Source organism: Xiphophorus couchianus, chromosome 4, assembly GCF_001444195.1.
Source record: "Xiphophorus couchianus chromosome 4, X_couchianus-1.0, whole genome shotgun sequence".
NCBI classification, from domain to species: domain Eukaryota; kingdom Metazoa; phylum Chordata; class Actinopteri; order Cyprinodontiformes; family Poeciliidae; genus Xiphophorus; species Xiphophorus couchianus.
This window is the reverse complement of record NC_040231.1, coordinates 27,920,121-27,947,763: the sequence shown is the minus strand read 5'-3', so window position 1 is coordinate 27,947,763 and position 27,643 is coordinate 27,920,121. Positions and strand designations below refer to the sequence as shown.

General features: G+C 39.6%; 2 protein-coding genes across 11 annotated transcripts in view; both read right to left on the bottom strand.

The window, feature by feature from the left end:
* Positions 1 to 355: 355 nt before the first annotated feature.
* gnb5b (guanine nucleotide binding protein (G protein), beta 5b) lies at positions 356 to 16,925 on the bottom strand. Of its 2 annotated transcripts, none has more exons than XM_028015122.1 (13): positions 16,426 to 16,925; positions 15,666 to 15,818; positions 13,790 to 13,901; positions 12,731 to 12,867; positions 11,898 to 11,939; positions 8,530 to 8,606; positions 8,288 to 8,420; positions 4,134 to 4,277; positions 3,932 to 4,023; positions 2,770 to 2,818; positions 2,414 to 2,510; positions 2,055 to 2,221; positions 356 to 1,422 (listed from the first exon to the last, which is right to left on the bottom strand). In XM_028015122.1, exons 2-13 carry the CDS (start codon positions 15,789 to 15,791, stop codon positions 1,411 to 1,413), a joined length of 1,188 nt encoding a protein of 395 aa, XP_027870923.1. In that variant the 5' UTR covers positions 15,792 to 15,818; positions 16,426 to 16,925; the 3' UTR covers positions 356 to 1,410. The 2 variants fall into 2 exon arrangements, with proteins under 2 accessions (XP_027870923.1, XP_027870921.1); XM_028015120.1 differs by having other exon boundaries at positions 15,666 to 15,815.
* A 786-nt stretch (positions 16,926 to 17,711) lies between these two features.
* Positions 17,712 to 27,643, bottom strand: part of myo5aa (myosin VAa) — an 89,013-nt gene continuing 79,081 nt past the window's right edge. For 7 of the 9 annotated variants that reach the window (XM_028015113.1, XM_028015111.1, XM_028015114.1 and 4 more), the window contains 10 exons: positions 26,245 to 26,310; positions 25,855 to 25,948; positions 25,410 to 25,559; positions 25,035 to 25,189; positions 24,833 to 24,922; positions 23,656 to 23,806; positions 22,337 to 22,619; positions 22,078 to 22,252; positions 21,908 to 21,988; positions 17,712 to 21,174 (listed from right to left, as the gene is read on the bottom strand). In XM_028015113.1, the coding sequence (XP_027870914.1) occupies positions 21,022 to 21,174; positions 21,908 to 21,988; positions 22,078 to 22,252; positions 22,337 to 22,619; positions 23,656 to 23,806; positions 24,833 to 24,922; positions 25,035 to 25,189; positions 25,410 to 25,559; positions 25,855 to 25,948; positions 26,245 to 26,310 (1,398 nt within the window). In that variant the 3' untranslated portion in view covers positions 17,712 to 21,021. The remainder of the gene's footprint in view (positions 21,175 to 21,907; positions 21,989 to 22,077; positions 22,253 to 22,336; positions 22,620 to 23,655; positions 23,807 to 24,832; positions 24,923 to 25,034; positions 25,190 to 25,409; positions 25,560 to 25,854; positions 25,949 to 26,244; positions 26,311 to 27,643) is intronic. The other 2 variants (XM_028015115.1, XM_028015119.1) reach the window with 1 other exon arrangement.

Genomic DNA, 27,643 nt, shown 5'->3' with positions numbered 1-27,643 from the left:
TCTTCCAGGATGACCTGAATTCCCTTCCTATGGCTGCCACAAGGAATTTGTGTTGACACGACGAATTCCTGTCCTATGTTTTCAGGTGAAACTTTGCAGAGGGAACAGATGTGTGGAAATTAATGTCTCTGCGCTCTCAGATTGACCTGACAGTGCAGGTTTAGATTTTAATGCGACTCACCATATCTTTGGATAATTAGAACCACCTGTCATTTTTAGTAGGAGGGATTGTATTTTGTGTATAGCTTTTTTTTTTTGTTATCACTGGTGAAATGCTGTCGTCTTTTTTATGTCGCATGATAAAAAAAACGAAGCAAACTTTTAATAAGCCTTGTAGATTGAGCACAAAAACAAGGAAGACTCCACAACTGTTTTTATTTCCTCATGGGAAAATCAGTGATCAAAATAGTTAATACACCTTTAAATAAAACCATAATAATACTGGTAGCTAACTTTATGCCGTAAGGTGCCGTTATTAGAGCACCGCTTACAAACCCACTAAAATGAACCTGACTGCAGTTCATAAGTCAAATAAAGAAGGTTAAATGACAACAATAATAATCAATATATTGTTCTTACCTAGTTATTAGTACTGTTTTTATCTGTTCATTGCAGAAATATGTTTTTTCCATTGTCTTTTTTGTTGTTCAATCTGATTTCTATGGTCAATTTTACTACCAGTAGGCCAACAGATCAGTTAGTAAATATCTCTATATGTGATGAAATCCTTCAAAAGGATAGGGTTGCTGTTGGAGACGGCGCCTTGTAAAAATGTCAATTTTTCCACATTTTGTCACATTACAATCACAAACCTGAATGTATTTAATTGAAATAAGTATAGAAAGAAAAGGGAGACATGGTTTGGTGAAAAGTCTGAAAAATGTGCCTTGCATATGTATTCAGCCCCCAGTAATACGACACCTCTATATAAAATCCTTTAGCGTCAGAGCTCACTTATTTCACAGCGAGTCCACCTGCTGGGTGCCCTGATGAACTTTTCCCTCTACATGTGTGACACTGCAGATAAGCCCAAAAACACCACGACCACATTGAAACATGGTGGTGGAAGCAGCATGCTGAGGTCTTTTTTTTTTTTTCAATCAGAAAAACTGGTCTGTCACCTAAGAGTCCAATATAATTCATGGAAAAGCCGTGATTGTAACTTGACGAAATCTGAAAATATTCAAGGGGTCCGAGTACATTTACAAGGCGCAGCGTTCAGACGTGATGCTAACAAGCTGCTTAGCTTTGTGTGCTAACAAGGAACTGATGCATCATCACATTTGGAAGCGGTGGAACTTCAGTGTGAAGCTGAAGTTTTGGATCGACACGCTCGAGCATGAGGGATTGATATCCGCCAGGAGTGCTAATCTTCGTGTTGTTTACTTGGACTGAACCGCTGGGACGACGCTAGGCCCATATCTGCAAGACAGAGGGAAATCATCGTGTCACACCATGACTAACGGCGTCTGTAGAAACAAGGGCCGCAGTGTTGTGATACAAACTGAATATATATTTTAATAACTGCTTCAATCTAAACAAAACATTTAATTTTCTTAATATGTTTACATTCATATTTTGCTACACAGTTGCCATTATGATGCGTCAGTTTAGAAGACTGTAAGACTACATATCCCATCAGGCCTTGGAACATCTTGGAAACCCCAAAAATGAGCTGGAGGATGTTGCTGGTATGATACTGGCTTGGACCTGTTGCCCCAACCTGAGTGGACGTTGATGGACGGATGGGACTATTTCCTGCATTACCTTGTTGTTGTTGTTGTTTTTAAAGGGGCATAAAAAAAAGCTAATTTAGGAGAGGAAAAATACCTGAACATATTTTCAGACTGTACACCATAAATTTTATTCAACATGGAAATGATTTATGAAAACATTCACACCTGCGTGATGTATCAACACCAGGAAGTATAAATTATTATTTCAGTAGTGCTTATCATCTAAGGGATAAATCATGCCAATGCCTTTGTTTTTTTTTTTTTTTGTTGAAGCCTCTAACTTCCCACTTCCTGCTTTGTGGGGAAACTCCTGCTCACCCGTAGACTGTTGTCCCAGGAGGCCGAGCAGAGCGCCGTGCCATCAGGCGACACTCGGACTCTGCTGATGCGGTTTTCATGGCCAAACAGGATGGAGACGCGAGTCCCCTTCAGAACGTCCCAGATGTTTATGGTGTAGTCGTTGTACCCAGAGAACAACAAGCGGCCTGGATGCGTGGGCAGATGATGAAAATGATGATATAAGAAAAAGGAAGTGGGGAATTTCGGGGAAGCAAAGACTAGATGAAACTTTGTTTTGGTTATGAAATACTTCTGATTTGGTATCATGCATATTAAACAACTTAATATTAAACAGCTTAATGTTTTGCAGTCCAGCTTGAATTAAAAATGCTTCTCACCACTGAGAGAGAAGTCCACAGAGGAGGCACCAAATATGATGCTGTCCTTCTGGTAGACGGCGACTTCACGGTCAGCCCGCAGGTCATAGAAACGGCACTGAGGAGAAACAAGAAACATCTCAGACTGAATCAACACACACAGCTGGACTACCACTACACACACACACACAGGCACGACTTCAGCTCATTTTAGCTCAGGAGTTATAGCTGGTCAGAAGGTGTTAGTGGTGTCACAAATAACTTTTATTAAAAGCAGCGTGCCACGAGGTCAACAAGTTAACAATACTTCCTCAGAATCACTGATGTAGTTCATGGGGACAGAAACGCACAACAACAAGTGGAGAAGCAGAACTTACCGTGGCGTCGTCTGATGCAGTTGCAAACGCGTCTCCACTGGGGTAGTACCTGGATGTCAGGGAGATTACATTCAGACACGATCAACTGTTTATCTCCAATTTCTGGTCGTATTTGTTCAGTAGCCGTTTCAATTTGCGGGTTGAGAGCCGTAATATAGCCGGTTTTGACTGCAAGGTCAAATGAGTGAATCAGATATTTAACAAACTTTTGTCAATTATCTGTTTTACAGAGCAGCAATGGAAAATACTTATGAAACTTTTTGCATTCTCACAATTGTGTGTAAGATCTTCAGCTGAACCGTAGATCCAACAGGTTTACTCTGGAGACTAAATATCCTAAAATTATTATTATTTTTAAATGTAAGAATTTTTTTTCTGTAAAAAAAAAAAAAAAAAGAGTGAGTAGTACTCACTCTCAGTGCTACTGACTAAAAGTGAGTGAAGTGATAAGTGACTAAAACAGTAAAAGTATTGATAAGTTTGTGTTGCTGGTGGGTTAGGAGGGTGTTACCTGGAAGTGGGTCACATTCGGCCCAGGGTCCCGAATAACCGTGGTCCGGCCCTGACCAGTGAGGATTTCTAATACATCCTAACCGTTTTAATTTTTGGTATTTATAGCAACAAAAAAATGACATTTTATTAAAAGAGAAGCAGCACACAATCAGAAGATGTTTTTTTGTTTTTGTTTTTAACAGATCTGACATGCATCGGATTCATTTAAACTTAAAGCAGGTCTGTTTCGGTTAAAGATTTTTAGTATTCAAATCTATTGAAATGTTGTTTACAATGTTAAGTATAATCTAGGACATACTTCTGATGTGTTGTGATCTTAAAAATTGGAAAATTTGTCCTATAAAGACAAAAAAAAAACCCATAAGGAGTCATTTTTTTTTAGAACATTTAAATTTCATGTGAGACGTATAAATTGAGTTCAATCCGGAATATTTACGCAACGAGTTTCAGCAACCAGCAATCAGCTGTAAATCCAAGAGATCCAGCTTTTAAAGCACAGATTACACATGCAAAGAGTTTAAACCATTAAACTCAGCTCTTTCTTCCTGTCATTAAAGTCTAAAAATACACAAAATGCCTGTAAAATGATGACAGCTGGTCTCTTTGGGTTAAAGTCAGATCTGTGCGTCTTTTAAAGAACTGAACTCACTTCACACAGTTGATATCCGACTCGTGGCTTTCAAAAGACTGAATGTTCTGTCCCGAGCGCATGTCCCACACGTTGGCCTTCATATCGCAGCCCTGAGAATGACGCAGCAGAAGAAAAGTTAGTGGAAGAAAACCACTCATTACATCTCTAAAACAAAACAAAGAAAAAAAATTGTTCTTCAAGTTAAAGTCAGGCTCCTCACCCCGGACACAAACGTGTTTCCGGTCTCGGATGGAGCGAGGTCCAGCGACAAGACGTCCGCCGTGTGACCGTGGAAACTCTGCAGCAGCTGCCCACTCTCCACGTCCCACAATGCACATGTTCCATCCCCGCTGGAGGTCAGCAGCTGGCAAACACACGAACACACAAACCACCAATCAAGTTTATCTGCGTAGCACATTTCAGCAATAAGGCAGTTCAAAGTGCTTTATATCGTAAAAAACACAAAGTCATAAAAGACAGTCAACAACTGAGAAAACCAACAAGAGTGCCATCATCAAAATCATAAATACACATCAGATATGTTGGTTAATTTTCCATTTATTATAGTTCAAAAACAGCTGGAGATTTCTGGAAGTTTGTTCCAGATTTGTGGTGCATAGAAGCTGAATGCTGATTTTCCATGTTTGGTTCTGGTTCTGGGCAGAAGGTCCGGAAGGTTGAAACAACAGCAGCAGATCTTAAATATATTTTTGTGCCGAGCCGTTCAGTGATTTATAAACTAACAGTATGGATGAGTTTCTCTAGATCTCGCTGGGACATCAGTCCTTTGAACCTGGAAAAGTTCTTCAGGTGACAGAAGGCCGACTTTGTAGCCGTCTTTATGAGACTCTGGAGGTTCGGGTCTGACTCCATCACCACACCCAGATTTTGTCAAAGGTCAGAAAGGGCTCACTTAATCACCATTATTTAAACAACACATAAAAATAGAATTAACCTTCAAACTAATCTGATTTTGAGTAGTTAGTTAGTAACAGTTTTTTTTTTTCAAATCTTGGTCCACCTTGAAAAGCAGTAACCAACCCTATTTGTAGAAGAGATCGCTACCCTTTCTTGTGAATTGCTCTACCTGCTGGTTTTGCTCTCAATTCTCTAATTTACTGGGAAATGAAAGAGACGAAAATAAACCAGTAGTATCGCTGTTGCTATATTTACTGTCTGCGACTAATACCAGTTCTCAGGGGACCTCGGTTGAAAGAACAAAGCGGTTTCTTTACACATAAAGGAAGTATTGTCTAATAGTGAGAGGAAAAGAAGTGATTATTCCGACGATCAGAACCAGGAACATGAGAATCTAAACAACAAATACAGCAAAAGAGAGTAGAAAGGCGGCTCCTCGCTTACTCTGAAAACTCTCACTGAGCAATCAGCTATCTGTATACAAACGGTCTCGCAAAAATGGAAAGATGTCACCGAAATCGTCTGATGAAAACAAATCATGGGGACTCGGAGATTTACACAAACACGAGGCGTCCCTGGTGTCTGCCTGATTAGAGAGGATGCTGCGTGACCTCAGAGCTGAAACACACCACATCCTGCTGCAGCGACACAAACTTTTACTTTCAGCCTTTCTTTCTGCATGGTGTCTAAAAATGGAGCTCATCGGAATCACGCGTGAAAGGTTTCACACAGATACACAAAGGGATGTTTTTAGGACTTTGCGTTTATGGCGCCTTGCAAAATTCTTCATTTGGCTCAAACGTTTTCATACTACAGCCATTACCTCTGATGTGTTTTTACTGGGATTCGGTTTGACAGAGCGACACAAAGTAGTGCGTAGTTAGCGCAGGGAAGACTGTGCATGGTGTTTATTTTGATTTTATATTTTAGTTTAGAAATGAAAATGAGAAAGGTGCGGTTTGCATTTGAATTCTGCCTAATTGAGTCGACAGTTTGGAGAAGCACTTTCTGCTCAGTCTCGAGTATTTTGAAGCCTCCAACAGGTTTTCTACAGTATTGAGCCTAATTCATTAGAGGTGGGTGGATTGATACAAAATATCGTTTATACCGATATCAAAATATCAGTATCAGATCGATACTAGTGTTGTAAGATTGACACTTGACAATAAACACTGTTTCTATTCTACAGGGTGGGCCATAAGTTTCCATACTTAGAAGAATGTAAAATGTAGATTTCTTTTATATTTCAGATACCCAAGAAGATGCGTTTGACAAAAGAGCAAAGAATTTTAATTGTACTGATGGCTGGATCGGGAAGCGGTCGCACAAAACTTTAAAAACATGGAACGAGCATCGCACACATAACACTGTGGCAAAACGTATTTGCAAGTTTCAGGAAACTGGAAATGTTGCAGATCAACCCTGAAGTGGTCCAAGACGTGCAGCGATTACACAGAGTCCCACAAAAATAAAAAGGGTTGTCCAATATAAAATGTTTATTTTTTTCTATGTATGGAAACTTATGGCCCGCCCTGTAAGGCAGTGCTTCTCAATCCCAATCCTCAGGCCCCCATCGCTCTGCATGTTTTAGATGTGCCTCTATTTCACAACAGCTGATCCAAATGATTGCATGACCTGTTCTGCAGCCATCAAGTACTGCAGAAGCCTGTTAATCACCCATAGATTCAATCCAGGTGTGTGGCAGCAGGGAAACACCTAAAACACGCAGAGCAGGGGGGCCTGAGGACCGGAATCGAAAAGCACTGCTGTAAGGTAATTTTATTTAGATAGCACAATTTCAGCAACACTGCAATACCAAGTGCTTAAATTATGTGTATTATAACACATCGAAGTTTGTGACTGAAGGTGGAACAGGTGGACTGGTCTGAATACTCTTGCAAGTCACTGTCCACTTGCTTTTATTTGGGTGGTAAATGTTCGGCCCTCAGGGTCCCAGATAAAAGCCACTCAGAGTCTATTAATACTCCCAGGACAGAAGATCACAGCTCTCTCTCTCTCTCTCTCTCTCTCTGATCCGCTCTTCCCTCCCTCCCCTCGGTGCTCCTCTGCTTTGTGAAGTGTCACAAAGGAGTAAATTATTAAAGCAAACACCTCAGACCATTTTCTTCATGTTCTTCCTCCCACCCGCTCATCCACCCGGCTGGGCGGGGGTGGTGTGCACTGGACGCAACCAAATGCCAATCTTGAGGTTACAAAATGTCAAAAATAAAGATAAGAATGCGGCTCGAAGTGATTTTTTTTCCGGTTTAAATTTTAACTAAGCCAGACAGTAAGAAACTTTGTGTCAGACTGTGGCATGTAGGCTGTTGCCCCCACCTGATGTTGCATAACAAAACATTTTGCACAAACCTGCCTTGTTTAATTTTAAATGTTAGGTAATCTGCTACAGTGTTTTGTCTTTATCGCTCCAGACTCCCAACACGTGTTTCTGACCACGCTCTCTGCTCTTTTGGTCGTTCAGGGCGGAAAAATTCCACCAGTTAGTTTTTTTTTTTCTAAGCATTTTTCCAGAACTATGAACATTGGATTAGATGAAAATGAACTGCTAAGACTTTTTTGTGCTCGGGTTAAGTTGAAAGGATAGGAGTTTTCAAAATCATACCTGCAGCAGCGTCTTGTTTTCACTTTGATTAAAGACATTTGTGTTCATAACAATCGGTACTGAACTGATCAACATTAAAAACAGCCTCGTTTTATTATTTGTTTTGTGGTGGTTGAGATGATTTCAGATTATCCTCTGCTCCGTTGTACTGTAGAGTTCCACAGGGCTTAGTATTTGACCCTCTGCTAATTATTTTATATTTATTTATTTTTACTCTTAGAAAGCAATCGGCCTGTCATTGGCATGCAGATGATACTCAAGTTTATGTGCCCCTAAAATGGATGAATATCTAATAACATAAACTTGACGTCAGCTGAAAAACTAAACTTTAAGTCGTCACAGTAAAGAAGCTCATAGAGTTATGTCCAGCAGGTAAGGTACTGATTAGCTAGGATCTCTCAATGAAGCGAGTGTTTAATTTAAAAAAATAGGATTTCATGGTTTTTAAAGCAGTTTTGTCTTCCCAAAGTTTATTATTGATTGTTATTTTATCTGATTTGCACTACGAGTCTCTAACAAAATGTGTTTATTTTCACAGCCGAGGTGTGCTGGGTATTTTCTAGGCCCTTTGCTCTGATTCTTTAGCAGCAGCCATTGTTGTAGCTCTTGTTTTACATTTGTCTATTTCTGCTTGTCTTACGTCCAAGCCTGTATTTACATACTTTATATCATCATGTTTCTTCCAGAAATCTAATTTTAATAATCAATTTACCCCATGAATGTGATTAGACATTTATCAGCAGTTACTCATCATATATTAGTTTCATGCAGCTACTCTGCATATGGATTTCTGATAAGTTTTGCTATAATTATTGATATTTCTAATATCGCACCTGCATGTCCGAGTTGGTGAAGGAGCATCCTGATACATAGTTGGTGTGCATGGCGACCGACTTCTTCTTTGCTGCCAGGTTCTCGTTTCTGTCCAGCGACAGCGGGACCACTGAGCATTTGTTATCCAAGCCCCTGTCGGATGAGATCACACAGTTTTAGTTTTACGTCAGCCTTTCTGTGAGTTTTGAATAAAGGATGCCAATCGTATGTTATAGAAATGTTAAAAAAGCAGCAAACTCACCCACATGCCACTGCACAACCGGAGGGAGCGTATGCACATGCCATCACCCATGTACATGGCAGGGTTATCCCATGCTCCTTCAGGACACAAACAACACACACACATAAACACACACACATCTACGGACCAGGATGAAAAAGATTAATTCCTCATTAGACAGCGGATTCTGTTTAATCAAATAAAATCCCGATAAATGACACATAAATGTTTACTTGCTGCTTAATAAAATCTAAGAAAGCATGAATATTTTTACTAGACACTGTAGCTTCGGTAAGCCTGGCTCCGAGTCACATTAAAAGTTTCAGGTCTGGGAATGAGGGATGCATAAAATAAATCTTTAAAGCAGGATAAATGTCATTCAGCCACACTCAGACCTACAGTGGCGCAAAAAGTGGGTATGCAGGGTATGCAACGCATAGGGGCGCTGCACTAGAGGGGGCGCCAAAACCCCGTCTCGAAAAATGTTTTTTTCTTGTTGGCATTTTCTATAATTAACAGAATGAAATGATCAATAACAGGGGAACAGCACTGATTAGGCGCCCCTCTGCTCCTCCCATGCAGGTGGCTGTGCACGCACCCCTAAGAGTACGCAGGCGCGTTTTTTATTTTTTTATTTTAGACTACCACTCGTAGTGCACTTGACAAAATGGAGCGGCAGAAAAAAAAGCTGTCCGGGGCGCAAAACAGAAAAAGTAAAAAGGAGAAGGATAAAGATGTTGGCGGGATGAAAAAAAGCCTTTCAATGTGGTTGAAAGATAGTAGGTAAGTACCGTCAGTGTATTAGCAGGACAGGAGGGCTGTAAATAATCAAGTTAGCTAAAGCTAGCAGCTAGCCTAATACGGAATCGTCCCATATTTGGCTGTTAAAAGTTGCCTCCCCTATTAAACCATTAAGGGACGCGATTTGTTTTGTATTTCTATGAATATCTGATACATAAACCTGTCACAGACACATAACCGCGCACTAAGTAAGAATGACCGAAATAAAATTCAGGAAATATTAACACAGGAAAGCTAAAGCTGCTGTGGCGGCAGTGCCCAGCTATGGTCCAACACTTAGCCCTCCTGGGTGCATTTTTCACTCATATGTATTATGGATTCTTTAATTAAAGATGAGTTGTTCAAGTTCATGTGTGTATCAGACAAATTAGTCATCAGAGTCACTAAAGCCCTTAAACTCAAAAAGGTTGGTGACCTATTTTACCAACCTTTTTGGCAGGGGGACACTTGATTTTAAATGTCTTATTCAATACCACTACAGTGGTGTTGTGATGTATCTGATAAGTCAGATCAGATGTAATGTCCAATCAGTAACTGTTATCCAACAAGGAGATGATTTAAATTAAAGTTTAATTTCTATTGTAGTTTGACTGCTGTATTTTTTAAGCCTATTTAACACAAAATTGATGTCATTCAGCTGTGATGGTGGAGAGAAAGAAGAGAAGATGATGAAAGAGGAAGAATCAGGACAGACAGGGGAAGGCAACAGGTTGGTCTAATGCAGGTGGAAGTGAGGGAGCAACTAGTCCATCTCAAGCACAAATTTTTAAACATTATTTTTAAAAACGGTAAGATCTGTAATTTTTACAACTAATAATGCTTTTTTGACCACATGACTTAGTGGAGAACACCACAGACAAGGGATGAAGGAGACAGACATGAGGTCAGTGATAGAGGAGACAAGTGATGAGATCAGGTAGGCATTAGGAAAGCAACAAAAACCTATATACCACGATGGTTTGAGTTTCTGATGACCATCTTTGATCGTGTTCTTTTTTGGGGAAAATTAGTGCAGGCAGTCATGGTGAGTCAACCACGAGAAACAGAAAGGTGCAGATGAGGGAGAGGAAGAGCAGAGAGGACTAGATGATGAAGAGAGAGAGAAGCACAGAGCTGCGGAGGAGAGAGCCGAGACAAGGCTTTATTCAGAAGAACCATCTGAATGGCCTTTACCACACAAAATGGGGGACACATTTAGGCAGTACATGGTTGTAAATGGCCCACAGAAAGTTTCTGATGGTCCATATCCAAGATCAGAGAAGAATAAGAGGTGTTTTTCCAAAGCATACTGTTTTCGTTTACTGTCTAATGGAGAGAAAGTTGAACGAGATTGGTTACTGTATTCTAAAAATACTAACAGAGTCTATTGTTTTGCATGTAAGCTTTTTGGTGAAGCTAAAGTTCTTGACACATGCCTTGTGGAGGGGTATAATAACTGGCGATGTCTTTCAAAAACACTGAAGCACCATGAAACCAGTAGTTCTCACATAAATGCTTATCTGACGTGGAAAGAAATGGCATCTCGCTTACGCCTAGGTAAAACTATTGATAGTGAACTGCAGAAAACCATGGCAGCTGAAAAAGCACACTGGAGAAGTGTGTTGACTAGAGTTATCGACTGCATACTTTTCCTTGCAGAGAGAAACTTGCCACTAAGGGGGAAAAATTCTCAGTTAGGAAATCCTAAAAATGGAAATTTTCTGGGAATCCTTGAGCTCATAGCGCGATATGATGTAACACTGGCAGAGCATCTTAGAAAGGCTGCCTCCAAACAAACCACTGGATATCTGACATGGTGCACTCAGAATGAATTTTTAGATTCAATATCAGAGTGTGTTTTGAGTAAAATATCTGCCAAGATCAAGTCCTCTAAGTACTTTGCAGTGGAACTGGACTGCACACCTGATATTTCAAAGCAAGAGCAGGCCTCAGTCATCATTCGATATATGGGGGGGCGCCGAAGATATGTTCGCATCCACCACAAAAATATGGAGTTGCGCCCCTGCAGACCTACATACATATCAACACACTGGCAGCTGTCAAAGTCGACTGATGGACAGATAATCTTTAAAGGCACATTTCTGTCTAATCGCTTTATTTCCCAGCTGTTAGGAGAGCGGAGGCGCATAAACCCAGCAGCACCAGCATATGGAGGAACGTGGATGAAGAAAAACCATTTGGCTGCCTGATGAGTAGCAAAGGTCAAACTGGGGTCACCCTTCCTCCAGAGCAGTGATAATCAGTAAGCATCTCACTTACTGATTAGTTTAGATTTTACTAGGTTTTATTTTCTTTTGCAGGGAATGCTATTTTAAATATTTGAACACAATTTTTGCTCTTTGAAGATCCTTCATTGAGGTAACCTATCAGATTACATCAACCATAAACTATTAAGGATGCAAAGTTGCACTTAAAATACAAATTTACAGTTGGATCAAATCAAATTGATCAGCTTATGAAATTGAATCATTAATACGTTTAATGTTATATAGATTTTTAAATGCATTTTTCTGACAAAGCAATCTACATTTAAAACGTAACTCATCAGTAAAAATAAAGAAGCCTTTTTTAATCCATCATCCACCTACCTTATTAAGAGTAAACGCATCCCAGACAATCACTTTTCCATCCTAGATGAGAGAAACACACTGCATTTGTCCCATATTTATGCAACAAATAAAAATATCAGCATGTCTACAAGATTCTTGCCAAGTTTTAAAAAATGCATAAAGTAATAAATCCAAATTTAGGCCTTCAAAAAAAATCTATATTTAGTTGTGTGTAATACTTAAGCATTCATTTCATTCTTTCCGTGGTTTGTAGCTCTTGCAGATGAAATTGGGAATTATGTGCGACTAAACTACAAATCCCAGGATGCAAAGCAGAAAGTATTGGAATTTATGCCTTAAGGCATTCAGCCTTAGAAAGAGTTCCCGCTCCTGACACGTTAAAAAAAAAAAAAAAAAAAAAAAAGACTTTTTAGGCTCTAATCACCTGTATTGATCAGTTAATAGATAGAAAATAAGGAGGAGAGAGAAGGAAAGACATGCGGTAAATGGCGTCTTCTTCTTGACCGGAAGTTGAACTCAACCGCGTAACTTCTGCGAGTGAAACGCGCGCTCTACAAGCCTACCGCCCCGAGACTAGGTAAGTATACATTTACTTCAAGAGGCAGCAAATATCCAGTGCCAATAAAATAAATAATTCTGTAACTTATCACATAGGAGTGTAAGGTGTAAACAGCTGGGTCACTTGACAAACGTATACTAAACTTAATGCGTTATTAAGCTTTTTTAAAATAATTAACGCAGGTCTTAAATGTCAATGAGAAAGCTTTAATGGTGTCATAAAATGAAGTTGTCCCCCAAACCCAGCCGGAACCGAGTAGGGATACCACAGTGCCGTGAATGTGTGTGTGTACCTGTGAGGAGCTGACCAGGCGACGTTTGTCCTTACACCAGTCCACACACAGAACCTTGTTGCCATGGCCTTTCAGGACACGCCTGGTCTTCAGGGAGAGCGCCGCCACCGCCTCCACCTTCTCAGCCACCTGATGCACTGAGGTGAAATGCATAAACACACTCACATAATTATATTTTGTAAAGGTTCTACTTTTTAGTTTAAAACTGTTTTCTTGGATTTTGCTTCCCAAAATGAGTCAAATTTTGACGTACTTTCATATTTAATTTGCATGTTTTATTAAAATCAGAATCTAAAGTGGAAGAAAAAGAAGAAGAAGAAAAAGGGAAACACTCTAAAATCTTTCTGAATCAGCATGTACACATGTATAGCAGGCGTTTGGGTTCCAACATTAGCATATTATGCTGATTGGTGAGGTTCTGATTGGGTCATCATCTGAACCCAATAGCAACATAAATGACAAGATGAATATTGAAGTACCTGAGTAGCTCCATGTTGGTCCCTCCCCAAAAAGAAAAATTACTATAACTTCATAATTTTCAAATACTCAAGTACTTATAAAAATCTCAAAATAGTAATCCAATTCACCTTTAAGTTGGGCCTTTAAGTTTCATAAATATTTAGGGGCTGCCCAAAAATTGGGATACTGCCCCTTTAAGACTCTTTTTAATGTCTGGCTCTGTTCTTGATCTAAGACAACAGAATTACACTGGCTAAAATTAAGATGGATGCTTTTTTATTTTTTATTTATTTCAAGTCTACAAACACAGAATTTGTAATTTCCTAGACTGCAGAACAGATCAAAAATGTTAATTCACTCAAATAGGAAACTGTAAAATAGAGAAACTAAACATCTGGAAGCAGTCTGCAACCCAAAACAAGTCCGCATTTTTCACAATTAGATGAACACAAAGTTGTGCATAAAATCCACACCATTGCTGGTATGAACAAGACTAAACAAACAGAAGCAAACTGTAAACGGCCTGATATCAGTGCTCTGCACCAACAATAAGCATTCAAGAGCCGATTTCCAGCAGCTTTAGCTTCCACAGCCACTCACGCTCCACATCGTTCAGCTTGCCGCGCTCCTCCTCCAGCTTCTTCTTCAGGTTCTCGCTTTCCTTCTTCAGTGATGACAGGATCTCCCCTTTCTGGAGCCCCTGGCACGCCATCTTCATCGAGAAAGACACCGCCGAAACAAAGTTAGACACACACAGAGAGAGAGAGAGAGGATTAGTAAAGATGAGGGAAGAGAGCAGAAAGGAAAATGTGGAGAAGCAGCACAGTTTGGCTGTTGGTTAGAGGTCCATTAAAATAACCCTGGAGAGCAACGGCGATGCAGTCGCTCTCTGCTCTGCCTCCCCCCATCCTCTATCTGTCCTGCTATTCAAAGACACTGAAGGCTTTTAAAAGCCAGCCCCGCATTGCAAACGCAGCTTCACTCTCCTCTGGTTCTTGTTTTTAAACTCGACTGTCGCAGAAATCCGTCATGGACTGTCAGTCCCAGTCTGCTTGCATGAACCTATTGAGAAATAAACATTTATTATAAAGTTGATGAAAAGAGGAGTAGAAAAAAAGTGAAGCTGCACTCAAAAATGTCAGATTTGTCAGGCTAATAAATATATAAGCATTTAGCTCTTACATACACTCAGGGTTTCCCCCAGTGTATTATAAGCCTGGCGGGCCACCAGACTTTACCTGTCCCCCCACCAGGCTAAGCATTGTTTATTTATTTGGTAACACCTTATTTGAATGGGTGCATAAGACTCATAATTGGGAAATAATGACACTTTTAATGTAAACTTGCATTAAAAGTCCATTATAAAAGTCAACGTTGCACTAAAAGTGTCATTATTTACCGAATGACACTTGAAGTCATTAAACATTCATGATTCATTTTCCTGATTGTTGATACGTCGTGTTTGTGACAGTGTCATGTCAGTCTTATGCACAACCCTTCAAATAAAGTGCTGCTATTTTTATTATTATAGGGTATTTTTTATAAACCAGAACTTCATAACCACTGCCTGTCTCTAGTGGTCTACCCGCTAACAACTTCAGCAAATAGTTACAAGTCACAGATAAATTATCAAAACATTTTGGTCACTTCAGACCAAAACATGAAGCAACTGAAGAGCAAAAACTTGTTTTATGTTAGCTTTTTTTAAAGATGTTATAGTTGGTATTGTTAATTGTTAATAATGCATTTTGATACCTAGTGATATTTCAAATTTCCTGTCAGTTTTAGACATTTTTAACTCAGAAACCTTACCTTAGCACTTTTCTGGAGGAAACCCAGAAAACTGATCAGATGTTCCCACCTTCTACTTCAGCACAATCACAGTCCCTATGCTCATAGCTAAATATACGCAGAGTCCTATACAATAATAGCACGTGCCACTATAATAAATGTATTGTTTTTGCCCACTGTCGTTTTTTTTAATCAACTAAAATTCAATTTTGAGCATTTGTATTCTGTTCCCTTGAGTCAATTAAATCTTTTCTCCATTAATGAGAGAAAAAAACCCGTCAGATTTATTTATCAACGTCTTCAAAATCAGAAGTTTACATGAAGAATGATTACTGTCTCTTTAAGCAATGAGAGGGAAGCCCAGATGACGATGTTGTGACTTCGGAAACCTCTGAGAAGTTAACTGCAAACAATTTGAAGATAGTTAGAAAAGAATGTCTAAAAAATTGTTTTCACAAAGTTTTCTGGCCTTTAGTAAATACAAATAATTTGGGTAATTATAACTAAGCTGAAACAAATTGTGAGGAAAACAATCCCTTTTTATTCTGTATATAAACATCTGATTTAAACAGCACGTTTGGAGTTTTACTGTGAAAAGGTTTCAAGGGGAGGGAAAACTTGTATGGAGTCTGGATGTACACAACGTTGTGAGGTTTTACAGAGAAGCTCAGAGACGCTGCTTTACCATTTCCACGCAGAAGGAGCAGTAGTTGATGGCCTCGCTCTTGATGTAGATGTTCATCAGCGGACTGGCCTTGCTGCAGCTGTCACACGGGCCGAAGGTGGCCGCCATGAACGTCTGGTCACACATGGCTGCAGAGGATCAGCGACACGCCTGCTGGACACAGGGGGATGCACTCCATCAAGCAGACCATGCACTGATTAGGTTTTTATTTAATCAAGCCTCTGTGTGTGTGTGTGTGTGTGTGTGTGTGTGTGTGTGTGTGTGTGTGTGTGTGCGCTGTACAGGAGATAAGCAGCTGGTAATCTACTGCAGCCTGATCCTTCTCAGAGGAGAGCAGCTATTCTGGTAAACGCTCGCATCTCGATTCCTCACACAGTTAAACAACTCTTACTTTATGTAAGGGTTCTCATTATAAATGATCTAAGGCTTTTATTGTAATAATTTTTCAGTTAGTAAAATTAAACAATGTTTTGCTTAAATATATTTTCACTCTTAATATCATTTTATGCTACATACTAAATGGGTGTAAAGACTGATCAAACAGCAACAATTTGCTCCCAAGTTATTCTAAACCCACCTGACTGCATGTTGTTGATTTTCACCTTGAAGTGCAAATTTGCCAACAGCAATTTCATTAAAGTTTTGTTACCGTTTAGTGAAACACTTTTTAGGATTAAATTAAACCCCCTCTGAATCGTCTCCCCAATGATATTGCACGTGTTTATTGTCCATATTTCTAGCTAAATAAAAGGCATCTTACCACAGAAGAGACTGTTTCCCGTCACCCAGCAGGTGTCTGTCCCGGTAGAAGTGAGCGGAGTCGTTCCAGTGACGGATCAGCGAGGGACAGAGAGGATGCAGTAAGCCTCTTAGGAAAGTGTCTTGCAGTGACTCTGCTCTGTTTTGACTGGCCTGCTTCACCTGCAGAGCCTGGAGGATCCATTTAAAGGTGGGACCAAAAAGGTTTCACATGAATTATTCTCTGTTTTAATCACATTAGGCTACATGGCAAATCATTTAGCTACAGATTCCACGTTGCCCAAACTCTCCCCATCTCCAAATCTAACAGACAAAACAGTAAAAACAGGGAATAAGAGGTTAAAAATGTCTGAAAAGAAGAAAATATTTACCTTATTTTCCGCACTATAAGGCGTTCAGCTCAAAATGATTAGTATGCCAGGGAGATTCAGAATTATCAGACAACTAATAAGTTTGAGAGAAAATTAGGCAATTGTCTTTCAAAAGATAAGAAAACTGCTGAAAAGTAATTAAAAATAACTTTTTATTTAAATACATTTTTGATTGCTTTGTCCCCTTCTATTTATTGGTTTTAATGAACCAGTCAAAATTATTCTTTAACTTAAAATACAACTTAATTTAACAGCTAGCTAATATATGAATGTAATCTGAGAAATGTCCAATCAGACGTTTCTCCAGTTTACTTTTCAATATTTTGACACTAAAACAGTCCTTGCACAAAATGTTGATATATTTTCTTGTAATCTTAGAATTACAAAAACAATATGATTTGTTTAGGCAGTTTTACCTGCCCAACAATAAAAAACACTATAAAAAAAACAAAAATACAAACAAAATGGTCTCTTTTCCTATAGAAAAGGAATCTGGAAATCTTTGTATATTCAAAACGTAACTAGGGCCTTGCAGGTTCAGTGTTAGATGTTTAAAATGTTCCAGGTCATCTTAGTCTAGATTTGTTTGTATTTAATTTTGGTATAGTTATTATAGAAATGGGCTTTCATGGGCTGCCAGTTCATCGGCTATTCAGATACCAGTCGTTCTGGTTGCCTCTTTCTTTTTCAGGCTGTTGCTGGAACCTGAAACTCGGTTGTATTTCTGCGCACACAGTTTACCAGGACCTTTCAAAACAAAGTGGTTAATGTTTCCATAATTCAATGTCCTGGTGGTATTCCCTGAACCATATCTTTGGGTCGACTTAACCCCCCCCCAAAATCACACGTCCTTAGCCGTAAATACGCATCAAATACTGAACATTTAAAGTTATAATAAAACTCCAGGGCCATCCAGCAGTGCTGAATTCTTTTATTTTACTTACAGAGTTGAAATTTTATTCCAAGTTTGCTAACGGTGAACACATTCACGAAGCACAGCTACCAGAGACTACAAACAGTCCAGTTCGTCAAATGTACACACTGATTTAAAGAGGGAAACACCCGGGACCGGCTTCAGCATGTTTGCACCAGTACCGCCACAGCTGGGCTCCAAACTATTTGTATTTTTTTGTTGTTGTTTATTTAATCGGCACAAGTAACTCTAGTGCTGATGAGAACAAAGGTCATTTATAATGTCCGGGTCGTAACTTAGAAGCAGCTTTCTGCTCGGTGTGGAAACGGGGACCGAAGCGACGACGGCGTTTTTCTTCTCAAATAAACCAACCGATGGGTGAGCGTCGCGGCTCCCACTGAGTGCGGGAGTTTTTTATTTTGCTAAATCAGTTTTTCCAGTCCAAACTCATCAATAAACAGTTCAAACCATCTGTGTTACACCAGCTGCAGGACTAGAAGAGGCGTCATCAGAACAGCATGATCACATTTTATACAACTTCTACTCATTTAACAGCGAGAGAACAAATAAAACCTGTACTGGGAGAAGACAGTGTGTGTGTGTGTGTGTGTGTGTGTGTGTGTGTGTAAGTCATTCACATAACCAGTAAAGTCAGATAAGGCTTCTTCTACAATGTGCAGCTAAAAATCATGATACACTTGATAGAACATGAACATTCAAATGGTAGATCGACTCCTTTGTTGCTGTCCTTCAAAAACACAACCAGCAGATATGACCTCTTGGCACAAGCCAGAAATGTTGCACAACAAACAAACCCAGACAAAGAAAAGGCTGAATTATTAAATGTGGTCCCAGTGAGAGCAGGCGGATGTTTTTAACGTAAAAACGTCACTGCCGATAGTCCGGTCAGGCCGTTTCAGGTCGATATACTTTTACCGGTTCAGGTTTTTTCTTCTAAGGGCTACATATCATAAAAATGAAAGCATAAAAGTCTTTGATTTTTCTTCAAGATAAAGCAAATTAAACGCTGATGATTGAAAACAGTGTTTGATGCATTCAATAACTTTTTTTCAGTATTAAACCTGCCAAAAAAGAAAAAGTAGGCAGATTCCGATCTCAAGCCATTTGATTGGTGCGTCTCTAAATGTAGCACTTTCTCTTAAATCCAATCAGAAAGATGTCACTCCTCTGGGTCACTGAGATTTCTCTGCCTCTTTTTGTGTCTCTGCTCTCTTTTTTTCCATCTCATTTGCCTCAAAAGTCCAGTTCCAACAGAAACTTTGCAACTGGACTATCCAAACAGAAACGGTATTTTACTAAGCGTAGTGTTTTTGGTGAAATAATGATCAAAAGAGGAGAAGAGGCAGAACATGGCTCACTTTAAGTACTAACAGCACAACAGGAAGTAGGCTGAAAGTGCTGAAAAGACGGAGCAGAGGAAGACGGAAGAGTCTTTGTCACAACATGGGCCCATTTCCTGGTGAACTCGACTCCATTCTCTAGTTTTCCTAACATGCAGGCTCCTGTTCTCAAGCTGGTGACGTCTGGAAAGCCTAAACCATGCAGGTTACACGAACAAAGCAGCAGCACTTCATGCCTTATGCTTTGCTAATGCACCAAGTATGTAAAGATATCTGAAGATCAACAATTTGTACAGTGAATAAAAAAAAAAAAAGACTAACAGATAAGCACTGAGCCAGCAGTTAAAATGACAGCGATGATCAAAAATTTGTACCAAATGCCCATGTTGTGTCACAAAAACAGGAAGGCAAAAGTGGGTGTAAAGCAGAGAAAGTAACATAGAACAGATATATCAGGCAATTTCTGCAAAACATACTTACAAAAACAACAAACGTCTCTTCATTCTGCTCAGTAATATATGGCTTTACAATACAAACAACCCTAAACAAATGGCAATACTGAAATAAATACGCACACAAAGATAAACGGGAACATTTTCCAGGGCCTTGACCAGAAGAATGTAAGGAGAAACAGAAGCTGAGTGTAATGTTGTACGTACAGATCTGTGCTTTTACTGCAGTGTTGGTGGTATGGTGAATATGGAAGTCCAAAAGTGACACAATTCAATAAATAAATCACTCGATTAGTTCAATGTGTTCCAATTCATCAAAATTAGAAGTAAATGTAAGTAATGTCTTCAAAAATATATGGCAAACATAAGCATTTTATATGAAAAGCATAAACAATTATTTCACTGTTAGTAATTTCTCGTTTGCTATTGGGCGGAGCCAACACTGTGCAGGAAACTGGAGCAGCGTTTACGCAACACAGTGTTAACTGATTACTGACATTCACAAACGTAACTCTAAAATATGATCAAATATGACTAATTACAGAATTTCACATTTGATGAATCATATATTCACAATTGAGATGCATAATTGGGAATTTACTTATTTATAAAATGCAGCAACTTTAATAATGACATAAGTAAATATGTTTTGATTTATGAATTTGTGGCACATTGGGGCTTCCGTATAGTTTAAATGTTCCTGGTTTGTCTTCTCGGTTCTGGTCAGAGCTGTAAACAGTGGACCTCATCGTAGGTTAAAGCCCTCAGCAGAGTTTAACCCTTCATATAGACTCTCCTCACTTCAGCCCGAAATAAACATTAAACATCTGAGTTAAAGACACAGCCAATCAAAATCTGCGCCAGACCTTCTAACTATGATATAATTAATCTACTAGGACATACATATTGTACGTCAGTGCAGCTAAAGCAAAGCTGTTCAGTACTCTTTAAACAGGCTGGCAACATAATTTCAATAAATAAAATACAAGATATATATTATTTATTTCTATATAGATATCTTTGTGTATAAATAACGTAGTACAGACAATGAGTCTGTGCTCAGAGGGGGATAAAACCCAATCGCTCGGCTGTTTTTGCGATAGTTTGCTAATTAGCTCTGTGTGATGAGATCTCTGCCTGCTTTGCCCTCGTGACTCAGACGTGAACAGCCCCTAGCTTAACGATGACGGGAAACACCCAGGAAGGATCGGTAACACTGACCCTCTTGCTGATGACTGATTTTATCCAATGGCTTCTCTACGGGTCAAGGCGTATATACAGGCGTTTAATGGAGAGCACGGGGAGAGTAGCGCGTGTTTCCGCGCGACACAGGCTAGAAAGTGACACCAATGTGTGTGCATGTCAGCGTTTAGACAGAAAATGTTTCTTCAGATTGTGTGCATCCACATTTTATTGAAGTGCTTTTTGCTATAATTATTATTTAGAATCTGTCTCGGCCCAGTAGGTGGCAGCGGCGGTCACGGCCGGGGATTTTTCAGCTCAGACCCTGGTGAGGAAGCTCAGGTTCAGGGAGGTGGGAATCTGGATGGTTTCCAGGGCGAGGGAGGACGGGTTGAATGGGAAGGTGACCGGGTAGATCATTTTGGTGTCCATTAACAGCTGGGGACTCTCGCAGCGGTCTCGCAAGCGGGTCTGAAGAAGAAGAAGAAGAGAGGGTCAGAAACGGTGAATATACTGAACAGACAGGAGGTCTTGGGATCAAAGCCAAAACAAGGAAGGACACTGTGACCAGATGACCCACCAGGTAACAGAAAACGAGCATCACTGACACAAAATATTAAGAAAGATTGTGTCTTAAAAAGTTAGAAAAAAAAAGTCCAGTCTGAAAACATCTATTTCCTCTGACCTTCAGAAACAGATTCAAGGTTTTGGGAAATTGTTACAACTGCAATTAAGTATGTCTTGGTTTTTATTTGTTTTATTATTTTATTGGTATTTTGCTACCAATTTTATTATTGTTGTTTAAAATGATTCTTTATCACACTTATATTTTATTTCTTGTTTTACCAGAACCCCTCCCAACCTCGATGGATGGATGGAATAAACTTGAATAATAAGTACAAGACAAAAGCTCAACTTCCACAGCAGAGATGCAGTTTTTGTTTTTAGTTAAATATGGCCTTACAGTGACTCTTTAATCACCGTATTTTATTATTCCTCAAATTTAACACTTTCAAACAGTCTTACTGCTTTAAAAAGAGACTGTTGCTGTTTTTTATGTGTGTTGGTGATATGGCTGTAGAGGTGGTACAAACAAGCTACTTCACAAAAGCTCCACTACTTTTGCCTTAATGTGCTTTAAATCCGTACAACTAAATCATTTTTTGTTACCAGTGATTTCATTGGTGTTTCATTAAACGTCTACCTGTATGGTTCGTATGAAAGAAACGGAAACTCTCTCCTCGAACTCGTTGACTGGAGTGTAGAGGTTCAGGACCTTTACGATCTGAAAGAGACGAACCGGACCAGAAATCGTTTAAAGGACCGGATGGATGATGGCCTGAGCTTTCTTTCAGATGTTGCTGAGGTTCGCACCTGAGCGGTGGTGAGAGCGTGGCACATGGAGCAGATGGCCTCGGCGTCTTCGTCCGTCTTCTTCTTCACTTGCAGCAGCTGGGCGGCCTGGATCAGAGGCTCCAGGGTCTCTTTGGCTCCACAGTTCATCAGCCCTTTGTCTCTTAGCCACTCCTCCAGCTGGCTCACATTGTACCTGCACACGTCCGGCGTTAACTACAGGCTCTCACAGTGAAAACAAAAAAACCCCGTCTCAAACTCAGCAGCTGGCGCCTCCTACCTGATCTGCATGCCTTTGCTCCAGGAGCACATGTCCTTGCGCAGCAGCAGGTTGTTGAGCGTGACGGCTCCGATGATGTAGAAGAGCTGCTTCACCACCTGCTTGATGAGCTCGGGGTCGGTGCCGTGCTGGCACATGGTGGAGTGGAAGGCGCTGAGCTGCCGCAGGATGGAGTCCAGGGTGTAGGTCCCCTCGTCGGCGATGCTGGACGTCCGCTTGCGGAGACCCGTGGGCTTCACTCCGGACACGCCCTGGATGGTCTCATGCTCCAGCATCCCAGACACTGCAAGGAGAAAACACAGTGATACGGCGCCGTGCTAAAGCACCCAAACACCCGTAAGCTTCTGCAAAAACACTCAATCAAGGATTTTTGGTCTAGTTTCTAGGGCAAATACCTTAGTACACTTGAAATAAGACAAAACTAACTTACAAGTAACTTTTCAACAAGAAATATGAAATAGTTTAAGTCAATAATTCCTCATACTGATCCCAGTGAGTGAAATAATCTACCAGTTAAACAAGTGCCAAATCATCATACAATCCACTTTATTGTGACAACATAAGCTCATATATAGCTTTATTATGTCTCTTAATAATATGACATCAAAGTCCATGTGGTCTTTGTTTGTCTCTCTCTTTTTCTGTCTGGCAGTATCTTAATGTTTTGTTTCAATCTGATGTAGCTTTGTAACTTTATACATAGGATTTTTTTTTAAAGAAAAAGTATTAGTTCCACTTGCACATTATTTCACTTATAATGTTGGAAAAATGTCTTTGTTATGAGTGAAATAATCTTCCAATTGCAAAAACGTAAAATTTATGAATTTATTTTCTAGTGCAAATGTCTTAGTACCTTTGAAATAAGATAAAACTAACTCACACATTACATTTCAACAAGAATCAGGAGCTTGTTTTAAGTCAATTCGTGAACATTGATAAAAGGACTGGTTCTACTGGCAGATTATTTTTCTTATTGCATTGGAAAAATGTCTTATTATAATTGAAACAATCTGCAAGTGGAACTTGTACTCTTTCTGTTTTTAAATATTTCACTTATTTCTGGATCACAGGTGTAAATAACTTTAAATTATTACTGCATCTGTTTGGTTTCGTATTGTTTTTATTTTTTTATGTTTGTGCTTAGTGATTTCGACAAACAAGTGTAAATGTTCTGGGTCTGTTTTTACATATTGCAATAATCATGAGGAGTAGATCAGTTCAATTTGATGTGTAGGAAAAATATAAGTCAGCCTTGTGCTGCTGTTCGGTGGAGCTGCTCAAACTACTGCAGTGTTTTGAAGCGTTGTGCCTCCACCCACCTATCATTGGCTGCAGGATGTTCTCCATGCATTTGACCAGCTGCTGGTAGATCTGGATGGCCAGGTCACTGATCACCTGTCTGTACTCTGCCAGGTCAAAGTTGGACAGGCAGTGCTCATTCTGCCTGGATGTATTGTGCTTCATAAAGACCTGGGGCAAAAACAAAGCAAAAAACCCTGAAATATCTGCCTTAAAATAGAACAAATGCAGCAACTTTTCCATATCAGGGCAGTGAGGGCAAAATTACAGCAGATCTGCAAACATGAAAAGTCACTTTTGATAAACATTTGCAACTTTGGTTCTAGTATGCAAACACCACGCTAAAGCTGAGTCTGAATTACCAACTAACATGAGCGATGGGGTAACAGTAGCATGACGGCTATTTGCGTCTCGCTGTATTGATTTTCTTCCCTCCATATCTCTGCTTGCTGTTTTTTCATCTAAACCAAATAAATAATGAGCCACAGAAATGATCCCATAAACATTTCTACCTGCACCGGGCCAAAGTGTGGAAGGAGAAACCAGACAAAATGGAGCACAAATTGTTTTATATAAATATTCAGTGGAGAAAAAAAGCATTTATTATGCGAAGAGTTTGACCGCAGTAAAAAAATTGTCATTAATTACTGATGAAAAATAATTTTTGACATGCCACTTGTTACGTCAAACTTTGTTTTATGTCAATCAAGCAATAAATTTGAGCTATAAAGCACCCTTCATGTTGGAGGAAACACATAATAAAGGCTAGCAAGGATATATTAGCAGCTGGTTATAAATAGTCGCACAACACAACCAAGATGTTTTACACAGCAGAAAAATCCAGCCAGAAAAAAGGAAACATGGAATATGTGAGATTAAATAGTTCTGCCCCAACAAAATTTAAGACTTGTAATTAACGAATTTAAGGCCAACCTGTTGTTTTTCAATGAATTTAAGGCCTTAATTTTAGACACATGTTAAATCTAAATCTGCCAGGTTTATGAATAACTTTCAATAACGTTGAACTGTAGTTCTGCTAGCATTAGTGCTAGCCTCTTATACAGCTCTGATAATGATCAGACATTCAATTATTTTTCACTTCTGCCTCATGTGTACAGGGAAAAAGGATAAAGAGGCTAATATTTAGCAAATTGTATTTTCTTTTTTCTTTTTGGTGTGTTGGTGTGTTGGTGTCACCTCATCTCCGCTGTATTGTTTCAGACAGTGCAGGAAGCGGCAGGTGTTGGCCAACCAGAACGAGACCGTCTCAAAGTCATCGCCTCGTTTCTAAGAGGAGCAGAAGAAGAAGAAAAGGTATCGGCATCAACAGATCTTTTCTCACCAGCCACCGTCACTCAGCCCGATTCTTCTCTGCAGGACTTCCATTACGTAAACGCACCTTGAGGATCTTCTTGATGCTGTTGATGGTCGACGTGAGCAGAGTCCGAACTTTCTGGTCGTCGTTGACGTAGTCCGAGTGTCTCAGACACATGAACAGGATGTAGGCCGGCAGACCTGGGATCAGATTCACGGCTACGCCGCGAGGCTTCAGCTCTGGAAGGTCGAAGGAACACCTTCAGATTTCTCACTTCATAAAGATCCCAGTATTATTGGTCATCTCAGCTGATCCCAGTATTATTGGTCATCTCAGCTTTATTTTAGTTTATTTTAGTTTTTGAGAAATGGCTACATAAAAGAAGAGCCTGTGAATTACTTTGTTCCTTAAAGGTCATTAAAAAACCTGAACTTCTTTATATAAGATGGCCGTTTTTACCCAGAATGAGATTCTTAACCAGCTTCATCTCATCCTCCTTCTTGTACTCCAGCATTCCCTGGAAGTCTTTCTCCCTGCGGGGGATGTTGACCGGGTGGATGGGCTCCTCCACCATCTGTCCTGGAGACGTCTGTCCCTCGGTGTGACCCGCTGGGAAACAGGGTTCAGGACACACTTAGCTTCATATCTACAGCACCTTCGTTTTTACCTCCATATCTTTTTACATTTTATTTAGTTTTGACTTCAGATTTGTTTTACTTGTTAAGGGTTTTTTGGGGGGGCTCAGTTTTCTATATTAGTTTTTATTATTTTGAGTTATAGAGTTTGTCTTCTTTCTTTTGCAGTAGGAGTTACGCACCAGCGTGACTGAAAAAAAGCTAAATGTGTGCAACAAATTTCCAGACAACTATCCCGGTTTTCAGAGAGCGTAATGAACGTGCCGTACCCCCCATCTCTCCGATCCTCTTGGAGTAAACCTTCAGCTGCTTCTTCAGCTTCCGGATGGTTCTGTCCTGCTTCTCCAGCTGCTCCATCAGATCCTAGAACAGACGCAGGGGATGAGAGCAGAGCATGATCAGGCCTACAAATGTTGCCCTCTAGTGGTGGGTAAGAAAGAAAGACACAAAAAACCAAACAGAAGATGGTGCAGCAGGCCATTTCAGATTGGAATTAGAGCAGCGGTGCTGATTATTGCTTCAGAGGAAGAAAAGGTTGTGGGACTTTCTAGTCGTTAGAGGAGAAGAAGTGCGCTAAAGTAGAGTGATCGCTCAGAACACACCGATCTCAGTTAATGCGAGCACACACACACACACACACACACACAGACTCTACATACAACCATCCGCCGTAATATGATGACTCGAGCCTCTCTGGACGCTGTGGGGTCGTCGGCCAGGAGTTCCTGTCAGGTGACAACATCCACACAGCCGTTGTTTCGCTTTCATTAATGTGTGGCTCAAAATGAAAAAAAGTCATGATTGCAGGGACAGACGGTTAATGCAAGTCAGAGTGTTGTTGGAACTGCAAGAAAATAAGAGCAAGATCTGCACTTCCAAGATTATTTGCTAAATGAGACAAAAACTGCAACTAACCACTATTTTGGTTATCCGTTCATTTTTTTAGAGAATCGGACAAAAAAAAGGTAATTTTATAGATTTTTCTTTTAATCTTTTTAAATACAATATTAGAAATATAGTAATAGATGCAAACGATTAAGAACAGATTTAATATAAGAAAATCAACTATTTTGTTGCCTAAAATGCAACAACATAACATCCCTGGGGTACGCCTGATTATTTGTTGCAAATCGAAAATGTACTGGGGATGTCCTGATATCGATATTAGAAATCGGTTCAATATCGTTCAAAAGAACAAGTATTCAAGAGCGCATGTAAGCAAACCCATTGGTTAATAATACATGGCTCAGTTGTTCTTACAGCCACTGCTGTTGACTATTGTTCTCTGTTTGGATAATATCACTAGATCAAACATTTTCTAATATTTAACACAAGAGAATAAGTAATAAAAGCAGGTATGTTTCATGCAGATATCGGTATCGATCAATACTCAAAGCTGCGATATCAGCATCGTATCGGAAGTGAAAATGTATCGGGACGCCCTGAATAAATATCACCAACATCATGTGAAAAGCTCAGCCCTTTCTGCTTGATTTATCAATACTGTGCAGGGCTGATTTATTGATTATCTTTTGGATTAACTGATTAATAATTGGACAGCAAAAGGTGCCTAATAGGGTTGTTTTGATTTTTTCTTTATCGAATTTGAACCAGGTGAAGCTAAAATTACGCCACTTGAGTTCTGGGTAAAATACATTTAACAAAGGTTCGATTGTAATAGTTAGTACAAAATATTGATTGTTGGTAAATTTTTGGATTAATTACTTTATTGTAATTAATAAAGTAATTACAATAATCAATATCCCATTTACTGAGATAACACTTAGTTATGAATGTATACTCTAGTTAACGATTAATCGATGGCTAAATCATTTGACTATTATTTCAATAATCAATTAATCACAATCAATCTGATTAATCGTTCCAGATGAGATCACTTCCCTCCTTGAACCGCCCGTTTGGTAAAGTTTTAAGGCGACGCCTCGTCTGATAGCTGGACTCTAATTCTCAGCAGACTGGTCCTTTACTTGGCATGTTTTTCTCCCAGCGTCTTTTCAGCTGGATGTGTGTTTGTTGCTCCTCTGTGTGTGACGGAGT

Bases quoted from the DNA above. Each gene is read 5' to 3' on its own strand.
- gnb5b (XM_028015122.1), bottom strand. From the start codon at position 15,791: ATGTGTGACCAGACGTTCATGGCGGCCACCTTCGGCCCGTGTGACAGC. The intron at 8,421-8,529 runs GTGAGTTTGCTG...CTCATCCGACAG, and splicing joins GGTTGTGCAGTGGCATGTGG to GGGCTTGGATAACAAATGCT. The intron at 4,278-8,287 runs GTGCGATATTAG...TGTGTTTGCCAG, and splicing joins TCACCAACTCGGACATGCAG to CTGCTGACCTCCAGCGGGGA.